This window comes from Hippocampus bargibanti, linkage group LG13 (genome assembly GCF_051943395.1).
Source record: "Hippocampus bargibanti isolate YZ-2025 linkage group LG13, ASM5194339v1, whole genome shotgun sequence".
Lineage (NCBI taxonomy): Eukaryota > Metazoa > Chordata > Actinopteri > Syngnathiformes > Syngnathidae > Hippocampus > Hippocampus bargibanti.
In genome coordinates, this window is record NC_142746.1 from 19744096 (window position 1) to 19758391 (window position 14296).

The window sequence follows — 14296 nt, forward strand, 5'->3', positions numbered from 1 at the left end:
AAGCCACATCGTTGTATTGATCATTTTTCAGAATTTGAACCGAAATGTTCCAGTAGACGAGCACCCCTGGGCAAGTCTGGCGAAGCCCACCGAGTTAGCAGCTTGACATTTGGCTGCTTCCAGGTGAGAGGAAAAAGTGCACAGGTTCTGACCGGGCCCATTCCTTCACAGAGGAGCCTCAGCGTCGAGGAAGAAACCGAAGGCATGGTCAACATTGGTAAGTGTGCTTTATATAAAGCGCTATGATATAAGGCTAAGGCTATGTTAGCCTTTGTATCATGAAAAGAACGAAAATAAAAAATCTCAAACTCTTCTGACGCTGGGTGTGTTCCGTGCTGTTTGGATAAAAGTTGAAACTCTTGCACAAAGGTGATCCACAAGTATGTAGTACATTGGCGGCTCAAATTGATATGGGAGGACTCCTTTAATCGATTGCAAACATTGATGCTTTCCTCTTCAGAACTATTTGAATCATATTCATAACTGGATGAGTAACAAGAAAGCATCTTCTCAGAATCTGAAGCCATTGTTTTGATTCTCAAGCAAGGCAAGACGTCTTGGCGTGACGTCACGTACAAGGGGGTGGGACCTTCTGAAACTGAAACTTTCTCAGATCATTTTGAAATAGTTTTGGGAGACTTTAAGTCATTTTTATTGGTGTTTTTCATTTGATTAAAAATATCAGCCTGTGTGTTTTGGGTATTTTAGATGCTATAAAACGTTTTTTTCTGATGTCAAAAAAATGATGTCGGTTGTCTTTGAAGTATCTGTATTAAGCGTATTTGAAGTAAGACACTCAGTATCCATGTTCTTACTGTGACAGACAGTCGAAATAAGCAGACGGCCTCTTCAGCCACAGGTGCCAAAGTCCAGAGTCCAGATCCAAGAGGACTACCGGTTCCTCATCTGGATGACAACAAGAGCATGAACGCGTTGGACTTCCAATCAAGCAGACCCGAATCTTATTCTGGAGGAGGAGGAGGACGGTGTGAAGTTGGACAAGGAGGTCTGGAGTTAAGCCATGCGGAGAGCGAGACCTGCTTAACAGCCTCGGATGACAGCAGTTCTCTATTTGACGATGACATGCAGCGAACGGAGCGACCAAGCTTCAGTATTCTGACGTCGGAGTGTAAAATGAAGGGCGACTGCACCCCGGAGGATCTCAACAAACGATTCCAGTCACAGAGACTTGACTCATCATCCTCGTCCAGTGACCTAAACACCCCGAGTCCCGTCGTCACGCCAGCTCTCACTCCCAAACGACCCAACCCGCCCCAAGACCCTAGAGATACCCCTGCTTCACCCAAACAACCCAGATTACGGACCCCGGCGGGGATGGGGTTAACTCATATCGCTCTGCATAAGAAACACCTGAGCCAACCACCGATTAGCACTGAGGCGGCGCCCGGACAAACACGGAATGCCCTCAGCATGCTACGTTCATCTCGTCCGGAGGAAAGCGACCTTGATCAAGTGCAGGAGGTCAACATGGAAACAGGAAATGATCCATCCTTGAAGATTGGTTCCAGTTCTCGAAGCAAACCCACAGTGCTTTCCATTCAGGCCATCCCTGACCCAAATTCCGGGTGTCCCGAAATAAACTCAGACAGTCACAGCTCACCTCCCACGCCACCTTTACACAGACTCCCTTCCTGGGTAAGATTGTGATTTCCACTCTAAAAGACAATCATTTACCGTATTTTCAAATTATAAAGCGCACCTTCAATAAATGACATTTTAAAACATTTTCAATGTATATGGCGCACCTGGGTATAAGGTGCAGGGTCATCTTTTGAAGAAAATCAAGGCTTTTTGGGTCTGCCTTATGCACTGGAAAATACTGTATTTTCATATATATCAAGTACATAAACATGATTTCATTTATTATATTCAAAGGAGAGTCGCATTTATGCAGTGGCTAAATCAGGAATCCGGCTATCTGAGACATCATGCGCAGATTCAACAAGCAAAGGTAAGGGAGTAAATTTCGTAGTAATGACAACCAAGTTACAAACTGATGTTTTCCTGATAACTTTGTTCTGTTTTGTAGATCCCTCTCTGCAACCCTCCTGTCCTGCCTTTGTCATATATACATCCCTCATTTATAAAAATATGACAACGCCGGTTTACACGACTCTGAAGGGGGTAAGTGCAACTACAGTGATACCTCAGTTTACAAACCCCTTGGCTTACGAACTGTTCGGTTTACGAATGTTAAATTTTTGAAAATTTTACCTTGGCATATGAACTATTTTTCGGGATACATACGGAGCTGCCACAACGAGTGATGTGTCGTTCGCGAAAGAGGCCGTTCTCCTAAAAGAAAATGGCTGCCGACATTTTTTTTTTCTATATTCCCTGCCCCCAGTCTTCGGTTAAAGCCACGTGATTGATCAAGAACGCAGCAGTGAGTGGTGGTGGTTTAAACATTAAAGAGACAGGCAGACCACAGTGGCAGAGTTTCAACTTTGATAGTTCAAAGGCAGAGTGTAGACTGCAAGGTTAAAATATCCCATCGATCAGGCTCCACAAACAACCCGCACAAGCCATCTGTACACTTGATGCAAAAAGCTATCAACCCAGCTAAGCAGAACACAATTGATGAGGAACTAGGTAAAATGATCGCAGAGAAAGCACCTACCAGGGATCATTCCTCAAGATGGTGAAATAAGAATTCTACGTTCCTCATCAAGCGTTTAATGCTGATGAAACCGGCCACTCCATTCTATCAAGCCATCAACAACCATCACAAAGGTAAATAAAACGACTTTATTGTATAGTACAGTTTATTTCTTTATAGCACATTTATTATACATAAAACAAGGTATATTTTGTGTTTTAAGGCGTAGAAAATTAGAAAGTAGAAAATTATGTTTTATGGGGACCTGGGAACAGATTATTCTCATTTTAATGGTTTCCTATGGGGAATTAATTTTTGGGATACACACTTTTCGCCTTACACACTCTGTCTGAGAACCAATTAAGTTCGTAAGCCAAGGTATCACTGTATGTGCAACACTGTTTATGTATACTGTGCATGCATGTTTAGTTATATATAATATATACCTATAACTTGTCTCCGCAGAAAGCCACTGTGTTGAGTAACAATCCATACTTAGATGAGTCATGTAGTTCCGAGGAGTCATCCAGCAGTTCTGAAGAGGAGGACGGTTCCTTATGCAGTTCCCACGCGTCCTCAAGCTCCCACAAGGACAGTAATGCAGGCAGCCCGCGCTCTGTCAAAAGAGGTAGACTTACACTGCAAGAAAATGACCTCAGCATCTGCAGCTGAAGAAAATACCGTATTTTCCGCTGTATAAGGCGCACCCCCAATGAATGGTGTGTTTTTAAACTTGTTCAATGTATAAGGCGCACCGGACTATAAGGCACACCTTCAATTAGTGAAAAAAGTTGTCCAAATATAATATATAAATACATAAAAGTTTTCCTTTTTTGGCTTTTGGGTGTGCCTTATACACTGGAAAATACTGTACTTTCATATCAGTACATAAACATAATTTCATTTATTATATCAACAAGTACAAGCACAATTTCATCATTTTCTTTTCGATTTAAAAGAAACATGCATTGACTGTGTATTGTGACAACAACCGGATATTTTATAATCTTATATTACACCGCTTTTGCTTCACTTGCAGCTGTATCTACGTCTTCAATGACATCAGAGAGTGACTATGCCATCCCACCTGATGCCTATTCCACCGATACCGAGTTCTCAGAACCAGAGCCGAAATTCCCCAAAACTTGTTCATCGGCTAATGACAACAGCAAAAGTGTATGCACAGTATTTACCGTATTTTCCGGTGTATGAGGCGTACCAAAACGCCTCTATTAATGTGGTCTGCCTTATACTGTATTTGGAAAAGTTTTAGATATTTATATATTAAATTTGGAAAACGTTTTTCATTAATTGAAGGTGCGCCTTATACTCCCGTTCGCCTTATACACCGGAAAAATACGATGTATTTAAAAACAACAATCATCCATTTGGAACAACCATGGCCCCCAAAAATAGAATTTGAGTTGTTTTTGACAAACATATCTACTAAAAAGCGAGTGTATTTCTCCTTCTGAATATTCCCTTTTTTAGGAGTCGATGGAGAAATCCGGCTACCTGCTGAAAATGGTAAAAACGTGGAAGAAAACCTGGAAGAGACGCTGGTTCGTCTTGAAAGATGGAGAGCTTCTTTATTATAAATCCCCGGTGAGTTTTATATTATATTATATTATATTATATTATATTATATTATATTATATTATATTATATTATATTATATTATATTAGCCTTGATTCGTTTCACAGTGGAATAATTTACATGTACAATTACACCGCAGCAAAAACAAAATACAGGAGCTGCTGTAAAGGCAGTTTGATGCAAGATATTTATTTATGCTACTGTGAGATCTGATATAAAGTCATTTTACGGCAGAGTGATGTGATCAGGAAAGCAAAAGGTCAAATCGAGGTCAATGCCACAAGCAATATTGCACGGGGAGAAGGAAAACAAGTGCTCCAGGTATTGACTCTTGTTCTTCTTTTGTTTTAATTCCGTTGCTCAAAAACTACAGAGACTTTTTTTGCATTCTTTTCCCTTCTCCTACTTTGATTTGTCCTTTGTGCAGATAGTAACGGGGAAGCGGGTGTACTACCTGAAAGCCGACTCCCCTAATCTCCTCGAGGAATGGCTTGCGGTGTTACACAGTGTGTTAAGAGTCAAAGCTGCAAGTCCACTCTACACTCAACCGGATATTCGGCCCAGCATGAAGGGACATCTGACCGAGGTCACATTCACTGCATTTGATTTTGCAGTGACTGCACATTTGCCTACAATATTGCTTCAATATATATATTGCACTGTTCTTTTTGCCTGTTTCCATTCATTTTCTGAAATGATCAAATTAATTTTGCCTATGGCAGGTAAAGCATGGATACTCCAAGCGGGTTTGGTGTGCTCTGATTGGCAAAACTTTGTATTACTTTCGGAGTCAAGAAGACAAGGTACAAATAACAAATTTAATTTCAGTTTATTATGAAAATGTAGTTGATTTATTGCTTTTCAACATACTTCATTGATAATAATTTATGTGACGTAAGTTACCGTATAGATTGACATATTCACATTTTACCATGAAAAAACCTCATATGACATATTAACTATCATGTTTATGTTTATGATTTTGGTATCTACAGTAAAGTCTCGTTATATCGATATTCAAGGGAGTCCGAAAAAATATCGATATAACCGGGACTATCGATATATCCGACCCTGTTTGCATGTAATTTTCTCCGTGCGTGCATAGAAATAGTATCGATATAACCGGGACTATCGATACATCCGATATCGATATAACGAGACTTTACTGTACTTATACTTTCAGTTTGGGGCAGCATTTGTATAAAAACTTCAATTCTGCGGGGTGCTTTAGGAGTTCAGAACTATTTCCAATTTGTCACGAGACAACAATTTTGACCAACCGGTCAAAAAAAAGTATAGTTTTGAATTTGTTATGTATTGTATTTACCACCTTAAAAACAGATTTCAGCCGCAAATCTAGTGGTATGATTAAATTAAATTAAATTCAATTTGGTTAAATTAAAAATGAATGTATGAATAAATATAATATAATACACATAAACAAACAAATAAATAAATATGAGCCCTTGTTGATTTTGCTGTTTATTTTATTTTTTTCTCAGTTTCCACTGCGTCAGATAAAACTTTGGGATGCCAGGGTGGTGGAGGTGGACAAATCTCAAGACTCGGACGATGGCTTGAAAGCATGTGGGGGTGGATCACGGGTCGTGTCCTATACTATCGCTATCCATCCCCAGGATCAAGAACCGACTTACTTGCTCATTGAATCTGGTCATGAGAAGGTCAGCCATTTTTTGCCCCCATACTATAGTTATAAGATAAGAGACAAATTGTTACCAGGCTCGAAATACCTTTTTTTTTTGTCTTTATTGATCAATTTTGCTCATCAATTTTTGCTTTTTTTCAGGATTCATGGCTGTACCACCTGTGTGTCGCAGCAGGAACCATGATAGGGGAAGTCGGCACTGAGTTTGAAAAACTAGTGGGGAAACTATTTCAAGAGGACGGAGATTCAAGTAAGCTTGTGGAACTCCTTTTTTTCAGATTGCTAAATACAGTATCCACAATAATAATAATAATAATAATAATAATAATCATCATCATCATCATAATCATAATACATTACATTTTAAGCGCCTTTCAAAGCCACTGAAATGGAAATGATAGATAATAGAAAGCAAATAGCTAGCTAGGTAGCATATGAGCGAACAATGTTTGCTCATATGCTACCTAGCTAGAGGCAACTTAAGGCAAGAAAAAAAAAACACTATAGATAGCAAATATATAGCTAGCTAATAGATGGCTAGCTGGGTAGCCAGCTAGATCGCTAGCTAGATACCCAAATAGCCAGATAGATAGTTCAAGTGAGCAACAGGCTCGCCATGAAGGAGCGATCGTACACTTTCTAATCAACATTATTGATATCTGATTGTACCCATGTTCATTGGGGTTTTGATTATTTTTTTGTAGTTGGGTAAATCTGGCTGGCTACCTATTAGCTCTCTAGCTACCTATCTGGATGGCTTAGCTATCTGGCAGGCTAGCTATCTATCGGGCTGTCTATTGGCTATATAGCTGGGTGCTTAGCTGGTTGACTATTTGCTATCTATTGACTATCTACTAGCTAGCTTTCTATCTATTTGAGTTACTTTTGGGTTGAGTGAACTATGGCGCGTGTGGCTGCCACTACTCACCCACAGAAAAACTGATCCTGTGACTGTAAAGTGACCTTGAGAGTTTTGAAATGCGCTTAGAAATCAAATGGATTATTATTATTATTATCAAAGCTCTCAAGGACACTTTACAGTCACAGACAAGTATAGGTACTATTATAAATAAAATACAATCACAAATAGAATACAATAAATAAAATACAATTATAAATAGAAAAAAGAGAGAGAGCTATACAGAAAAATGCAATTTTAAATAGGTGTATCTGTTCTGATTTTATGAAATCTACAGATCGGATTTCGGCCTCATTGTTGGCGCTGTGGTTTTTCAGAAAGAGTTCTCTCAATTATCTAATCCTTCTACTTTCAGAGTGTGTTCTATGATTTACTTTGTGTTTTATTGACAGACTCTCTGATATGGAGAAATCCAATATTATGCTTCAGTAAGGAAGCTTTATTATCTCCGGTCACCACGCTACCATCGCAGGCCTTGCAAACTGAAGCGGTTAAACTCTTTAAGGTAGGGAAATATCCACACTTTGGCTTTGACTGAAATCATTACTAACTATCAAAGAATGTCTGCGATTTGGTGCCTTGCTCATAGACAGTTTTTTGAGCAAAATGATTAGCACTGTTCCAAATAGATTACAATAGGTTAATGAATCACTCAATTTAGATCACATGAATACGGAAGTGGTTTAGGGCCAATGAAGGAAGAAATGTTCAAGGTTCTCACTTTTATCTCATAATAATAATAATAATAATAATAATAAATAGAAGAAGAAGAGTAAGAATGAGAATAATACATTATATTTATAAGCGCCTTTGAAAACTCTCAAGAACACTTTACAGTCACGTAATTATTTTGTACGGGTGAGCAGCGGCAGCCAATGATGACGTTATTCTCTGGGCGCATCTTGCCAATTTTTTTTACCCTTCATTGGCTCTAATCCATTTCCCAAATCACTCAGCCTCCGTACTCTTTTTTTTTTCCATATCATAAATGCCTTTTGCTTTTCATCTCAGACTTGTCAACTCTTCATCAATGTGGCCATCGATGCCCCGGCCATTGACTATCACGTCTCCCTGGCTCAGAGTGCCCTCCAAGTTTGTCTGACCCACCCTGAACTTCAAAACGAGTTCTTCTGCCAACTCATCAAGCAGACCACAAAGAGACAACCGCAAGGCCAACCGGGACCGTTGCAGGTGTGCATGCTCGCCACCTGGCGGCAGCAGGAGCTCAATCATAAAGCTGCTCTTTGCTTCAAATTGCTATAGTCACGTGATCATGACGCGTGGCAACCTACTATGAGTTCTCCCAGTCACCGGAAGAGGGCGGTGTCGTCTTCCATTCTCACAAGGTTGTTGTTGGGTGAACTTCCAGCAGACTGTGGGTCAACCAGGCAGTTGCAGGGCATATAAAGACAAAGTCACACTCACATTCATACCTTGTCAATACAGTGCAGTTAGAGTCTTAAATGACTGTAAATCATTTAATATAACATAAAGGATTTTTTAAAGGACAACCGACATCATTTTTTTGTTTCCTAACTGACATCAGAAAAACATTTTATCGCATCTAAATATAATAAAAAATACCCAAAACACGCAGGCTGATATTTTTAGTCAAATGCAAAACACCAATAAAAATGAGTTAAAGTGTTCCAAAACTACTTCAAAATGACCTCAGAGATGGTGAGTTTCAGAAGATCCCGCCCCCTTGTTCGTGACGTCGGCCAAGATGTCTTGCCTTGCTCTAGAATCAAAACAATGGCTTCAGATTTGGAGAAGATGCTTTCTTGTTACTCATCCAGTTATGAATATGATTCAAATAGTTCTGAAGAGGAAAGCATAAATGTTTGCAATCGATTAAAGAAGTCCTTCCGTATCAATTCGGGCCGTCAGGACTCCAATGTAGCGTCCCAGAAAATGCACAAGATGGCGCCCAAGCTCCGTTGGAAATGGGCTGATTTACCTGCTGGGAATTTGTGTCAACTAGTATTAAATAGTAGTCTTGGTGCAACACACAACGATTCACCATTGCATTATTTATGTGTTTTCCTTCTAATTTCGCCATCAACATGGAGCAACACAAAGTTTTCAGACCAAACAAAGTACCCAAAATGCATTGTGTGTTGCTTTCTCGGTCAGGGGTGTTCCCTACGTGACGTCACGTCAAGCATCGTAACCAACTCGAAAACAAGACTTTGTGAATATTCAGCGCGAGTATTAAAACGTAAATTATAGCTACATGCGGTGGAATCTTGTCCAGAGGCGTCGGTTGTCCTTTAATTGTCATGATATACAGTGTACATTTGAGATGGGTTTTCAAGTGATGTTGTGGCTACCCACATTATATTGCTGCTCTTTGGGCAAAATTGAATAGGGACTCACACAATCCAAACCACAATCCTATGACACTTGGGCCAAAATCATGCACCAGGTGAGGCTTGAACTCACAACCTCGGCATTGCTCAACAATGTACTGTCATATAAGTACCGCGCGCTAACCGATTGCGCCACTGGCGCCTTGAAATGAAGTAGTAAATTTACGGCAAAAGATGGGTATGCTATTTCGGAGTACTTTTGTGTTCTGATTCCATGTGTGAAAATTGATTCAGCAGAGCCGTAATCTCCGTTAAACCTGTTTATTGTCACAAAGCAAGATATAGCCACTGTTTTAAAGAATAATGTTCCATTTGTCACTTTTCAGGGATGGCAGTTTTTAGCCTTGTGTGTTGGACTCTTTTTGCCTCAGCATCTTTTCCTCTGGCTGCTTCAAACTCATCTCAAACGACATGAGGATTCCAGGTGAGCTCAGTCAACAGAGACCTCACATGAATTACAATTATTCAAAATTAAGAACTTGTCATGCTGGTTGCTCTGAATGTATTTTAATATATTTGCCTGCTGTTGTATGTATGTATGTATGTATTATTATTAATATTATTATTATTATTATTATTATACTGACTGGACCTATTATGAGATCCAAAAAAAGATACTTTATGCCTATTAAACTATCAATGCCTCAAATTCATATCCCAGGACCGAGGTGGGTAAATATGCCATTTATTGCCAACGTTCAATGGAACGCACCCAGCAAAAGGGTGAGAGGCAAGCCAGACCATCCCGCATGGAGATCCTTTCTATTCTGCTAAGGAATCCCTATCACCACTCCCTGCCCTTCAGTGTCCCTGTCCACTTCCTCAACAACACCTACCAGGTAATAATAAAAATACAGTGATACCTCGGTTTACGAACCACTTGGCTTATGAACTTTTCGGTTTACAAACGTTAAATTTATGAAAATTTTACCTTGGCATACAAACTTTACTTGGCGTATGAACTTTTGTCGTAGACAGAGCTGCCTCGCGAACGAACCCGTTCTTCGAACAACAAAATTGCAGCCGACTGTTTTTGTCCTCTATTCCCCGCCCCTAGTCTTCGGTTAAAGCCACGTCATTGGTCAAGAACGCAGCAGTGAGGGGGAGGTGGTTTAAACATTAAAAAGACAGGCAGACGACAGTGAGAGAGTTTATACTTTGATAGTTCAAAGGCAGAGTGTAGACTGCAAGGTTAAAATTCTCATCAATCAGGCTCCACAAACAACCCGCACAAGCCATCTGTACACTTGATGCAAAAAGCTATCAACCCAGCTAAACAGAACACAATTGGTGAGAAACTAGATAAGATTATCACAGAGAAAGCACCTCCAAGGGATCATTCCTCAAGATGGTGAAGGAAGAAGGTTACGTTCCTCATCAAGTGTTTAATGCTCATGAAACTGGCCTCTCCATTCCATCAAGCCATCAACGACCATCACAAAGGTAAATAAAACGACTTTATTATGCAGTCCAGTTTATTCCTTTAATTATAATACCATAGCACTTTTATATGTTGTGTAGTTTTAAGGCTTAGAAAATTAGAAAGTAGAAAATTATGTTTTATGGGGACCTGGGAACGGATTATTCTCATTTTAATGGATTCCTATGGGAAATTATTTTTTGGGATACACACTTTTCACCTTACACACTCTGTCTGGGAACCAAGTAATTTCGTAAGCCAATGTATCACTGTAAAAGTTATTGGCTCTATTGACCAATTAGTTTCCGCATAAATTTAGGCATATTTTTTTTTTATCGCTTATGAGACAGTTTCTAATTGCCTTTTCACAGGTGGTAAGTTTTGATGCATCCACCACAGTGGATGAGTTCCACTCCCGTCTCAACCAGGACACGGGCATGAGGAAAACGGGGCTGTCGGGTTTTAGCGTGTACACTGATGACCCCACTGGACGCGAGCTGGAACATTGTTTACATCAAGGGAGCATCAAGGTTTGTTTGGTGGATGTTTTGAATTTAGAATTGTGTGTGGAAGTTCCATGTCTTTTTTTTTTTGTAGTTTCAAATTTAATACTTGTCTATTGCAGATTTGTGATATTATATCCAAATGGGAGCAAGCATCCAAAGAGCAGCACACCGGCAAGTCAGAAAACGCTAGAACAGTCCGCCTCACTTACAAAAACAGGTAAGCCAAAAGATAAGGGCATTCGTTTTAAAGGACATCCGACACCTCCGGTCAAGTTGTGTCCATAATTTGTAAAATCACTTCAAATGACTTCTACTGAACGTATTTTACAAAGATTCAACGCCGTATAGCTATATTTTACCTATATTCCGGAAGTCTTGTTTTTGAGTTGGTGACGAGTCCGTACGTGACGTCACTAAAGCAACGCCCCCTGACCGAAAAAAAGACACACTTTAGCAGTCCTTCCATCACGTCAATGTATTTTGCTGTATTGTTTGATCTGAAAACCTTGTGTTGCACCCAAAGGCCGCTGGAAGAGGGTGTCCAAGCTCCATATAAGGAATTTATCAGCCTGTGGAAACAGACGTGGCCACAGGAGGTCGCCATTTTGTGCCTCTTTTCTGGTGATCGTTTCTCCCCAATGTTGCCTCAAAATGGCATGGAATAAATTATTTAATCGATTGCAAACATGTATGCTTTCCTCTTCAGAACTACTTGAATCATATTCATAACTGGAAGTGTAACAAGAAAGCATTTTCTCCGAATCTGAAGCCATTGTTTTGATCCTAGAGCAAGGCAAAGACGTCCTGGAGTGACGTCACGAACAAGGGGGCGGAACCTTCTGAAACTCGGCATCTCCGAGGTCATTTTGAAGTCGTTTTGGGACACTTCAATTCATGTTTATTGGTGTTTTGAATATGACTAAAAATATCAGCCTGCGTGTTTTAGGTATTTCAGGTGCTATAAAATGTTTTTCTGATGTCAGTTAGGAAACAAAAAAATGGTGTCGGTTGTCCTTTAATCTTCACCCTTTTAGGCTATACTTCTCCAGCCAGGCGAGGGGCGAGTCAGAGAGGGAACGCTTGTTGTTGGCCTATCAAATCAATGAGGCCATTGTAGCAGGACACTTTCCTGTCAACAAGGAACTGGCTCTGGAAATGGCTGCCTTACTGGCCCAGGTATGAATTTTCTTAAATATTAGGAATTGCATGTATTGTCATTATTTGTCGTTCAAAAATATGTTTTCTTTTTGCAAAAATATTTGTTGTAATTTCACTGTCTCTTTGTAATTATCTATCAGGTCGAGTTTGCGGATTTTGAACGTCCCTTATTGGGTACGGGACCAGTTCAAACTAAGTCCAATCAAATCTTGAAACAAGTCCTGGAGAGATTCTACCCCAAACACTATCGGCGGACAACGTTTGAGGAACAACTTAGGTAGTAAAATACACTGACGGAAGCACTTTTATGCTCTGGCGCCTTTTTTTTTTAATTAGTAGGTTTTGGCAAGGGCCTATTCATGTTTTTTGTCACATATTTTAGTTACAACTTAACCAAGATAATGGAGTTTGAAGAAATGTATGAATTTTTAAATTGTTAATTGAACACAATATTTTTTTTAATTTTCTTTCAGGCAATTGCTCCAGCGTCTCTCCACACGCTGGTCCTCACTGAGAGGTCGAAGTTCATCTGAGTGTGTCAGGATTTACCTGACTGTTGCAAAGAAATGGCCTTTCTTTGGTGCCAAACTTTTTGAAGCTGAAGTGAGTTTTTATATACTTACGTCTAATGTACTCAAAAAACAAATCCTGTTTTTATATTACAAGTTAATATTTATTCAACACGTGAAAAAAAACATTTGTTGAAAATGTGTTTGTAGAAAAGTTAAGTGCAATCTTTTAGATGTGACAAAAAAAAAAACATTACAACCAGTAATGACTTACATCTGGTAATTACTTACGTTTACATCAAAACTGCTTCTGTACATTTTTAGGTTCAGTGTATTCTTTGTTTTTTTTTCTTCTCAGCACTGTAAATAATGTAATGATAAAGGTGTACTGTACTGTGGTATGAATGAATTTTCATATTTTCATTTGTGTTTGTAGTCCATCACCCCTTCTCCAGAACCGGCCACACGTGTTTGGTTGGCGGTTCACGAAGATGGGATTAGTGTTCTGGACCACAACTCTATTGTGAGTTTTCCACTGGTAACCCACATGTATATATTTACTCACTCTACTGAACTGTTGTGTCAATCAAATACAAAATACAAAAAAATGTACAATGATGGATAGAAAATAGTGACATTTGGACTCGTTTCAACTCTGATAGTTCAAAGGCAGAGTGTAGACTGCAAGGTTAAAATTCCCATCAATCAGGCTCCACAAATAACCCGCACTAGCCATCAGTTCAATTTGAAATGAAAAGACAAGCAAGGGAAGCAGCTATTAATGATGTTTCTAGTGTGTCTGCTTGCATCTGTTGCTGTTGCAATATCACAACTTCCAAGATGTACAACCCAGAGCTCATTGAGACACGTTATGCAAAAAGCTATCCATTCCATCAAGCCATCAACGACCATCACAAAGGGAAATAAAACGACTTTATTATAAAGTACAGTTTATTTATTTAATTATAATACCATACCACATTTATTATACATAAAATAAGGTACATTTTGTGTAGTTTTACGGCTTAGCAAACTAGAAAGTAGAAAATTATGTTTTATGGGGACCTGGGAACTGATCATTTTAATGGTTTCCTTTGGGAAATTAATTTTTGGGATACACACTTTTCGCCTTATACACTCTGTCTGGGAACCAATTAAGTTCGTAAGCCAAGGTATCACTGTAGTTGTTTTCAAGACAGCTCTCAAATATTTTTTTTTCTTTGCTATTTGTGCCATTTATTATTATTTTTTGTTTTGCTTTTCCAGAAACCACTGATGTCCCATCCTTACAAAAGTGTGATGACATTTGGGGGCTGCAAAGAGGATTTTATGTTTGTAGTGGCAAAGAATAACAATAATAACGCGACCAAAGATAAACCCTCAGAGAACCATACGTTTGCTATGGAGGCGTCAAAGGTTAGTGGCAGAATGGCACCTAATTCTAAACTCAAATCAAAATGGTGGAGTATATGTGATGTTAAGCTCGTCACTGTAAAATATTTTGTTTTAAATCTTGGACGTTTTCCTAT

General features: G+C 39.3%; 1 protein-coding gene and 1 non-coding gene across 5 annotated transcripts in view; one reads left to right on the plus strand and one right to left on the minus strand.

Annotated features, from left to right (window-relative positions):
* Positions 1 to 14296, plus strand: part of plekhh2 (pleckstrin homology domain containing, family H (with MyTH4 domain) member 2) — a 31952-nt gene that overhangs the window by 12182 nt on the left and 5474 nt on the right. For 3 of the 4 annotated variants that reach the window (XM_089011922.1, XM_089011921.1, XM_089011923.1), the window contains 23 exons: positions 32 to 217; positions 824 to 1656; positions 1897 to 1972; positions 2051 to 2145; positions 3086 to 3248; positions 3660 to 3796; positions 4112 to 4225; positions 4452 to 4538; positions 4645 to 4803; positions 4940 to 5020; positions 5720 to 5899; positions 6025 to 6133; positions 7195 to 7307; positions 7814 to 7993; positions 9501 to 9598; positions 9836 to 10013; positions 10966 to 11124; positions 11220 to 11317; positions 12135 to 12276; positions 12399 to 12535; positions 12732 to 12861; positions 13204 to 13290; positions 14034 to 14183. In XM_089011922.1, the coding sequence (XP_088868048.1) occupies positions 32 to 217; positions 824 to 1656; positions 1897 to 1972; positions 2051 to 2145; positions 3086 to 3248; positions 3660 to 3796; positions 4112 to 4225; positions 4452 to 4538; positions 4645 to 4803; positions 4940 to 5020; positions 5720 to 5899; positions 6025 to 6133; positions 7195 to 7307; positions 7814 to 7993; positions 9501 to 9598; positions 9836 to 10013; positions 10966 to 11124; positions 11220 to 11317; positions 12135 to 12276; positions 12399 to 12535; positions 12732 to 12861; positions 13204 to 13290; positions 14034 to 14183 (3692 nt within the window). The remainder of the gene's footprint in view (positions 1 to 31; positions 218 to 823; positions 1657 to 1896; positions 1973 to 2050; positions 2146 to 3085; positions 3249 to 3659; positions 3797 to 4111; positions 4226 to 4451; positions 4539 to 4644; positions 4804 to 4939; positions 5021 to 5719; positions 5900 to 6024; positions 6134 to 7194; positions 7308 to 7813; positions 7994 to 9500; positions 9599 to 9835; positions 10014 to 10965; positions 11125 to 11219; positions 11318 to 12134; positions 12277 to 12398; positions 12536 to 12731; positions 12862 to 13203; positions 13291 to 14033; positions 14184 to 14296) is intronic. The other variant, XM_089011924.1, reaches the window with a different exon arrangement.
* Positions 9223 to 9316, minus strand: trnai-uau (transfer RNA isoleucine (anticodon UAU)). The gene is made up of 2 exons: positions 9279 to 9316; positions 9223 to 9258 (listed from the first exon to the last, which is right to left on the minus strand). It is a non-coding gene; the product is annotated as a tRNA-Ile (tRNA).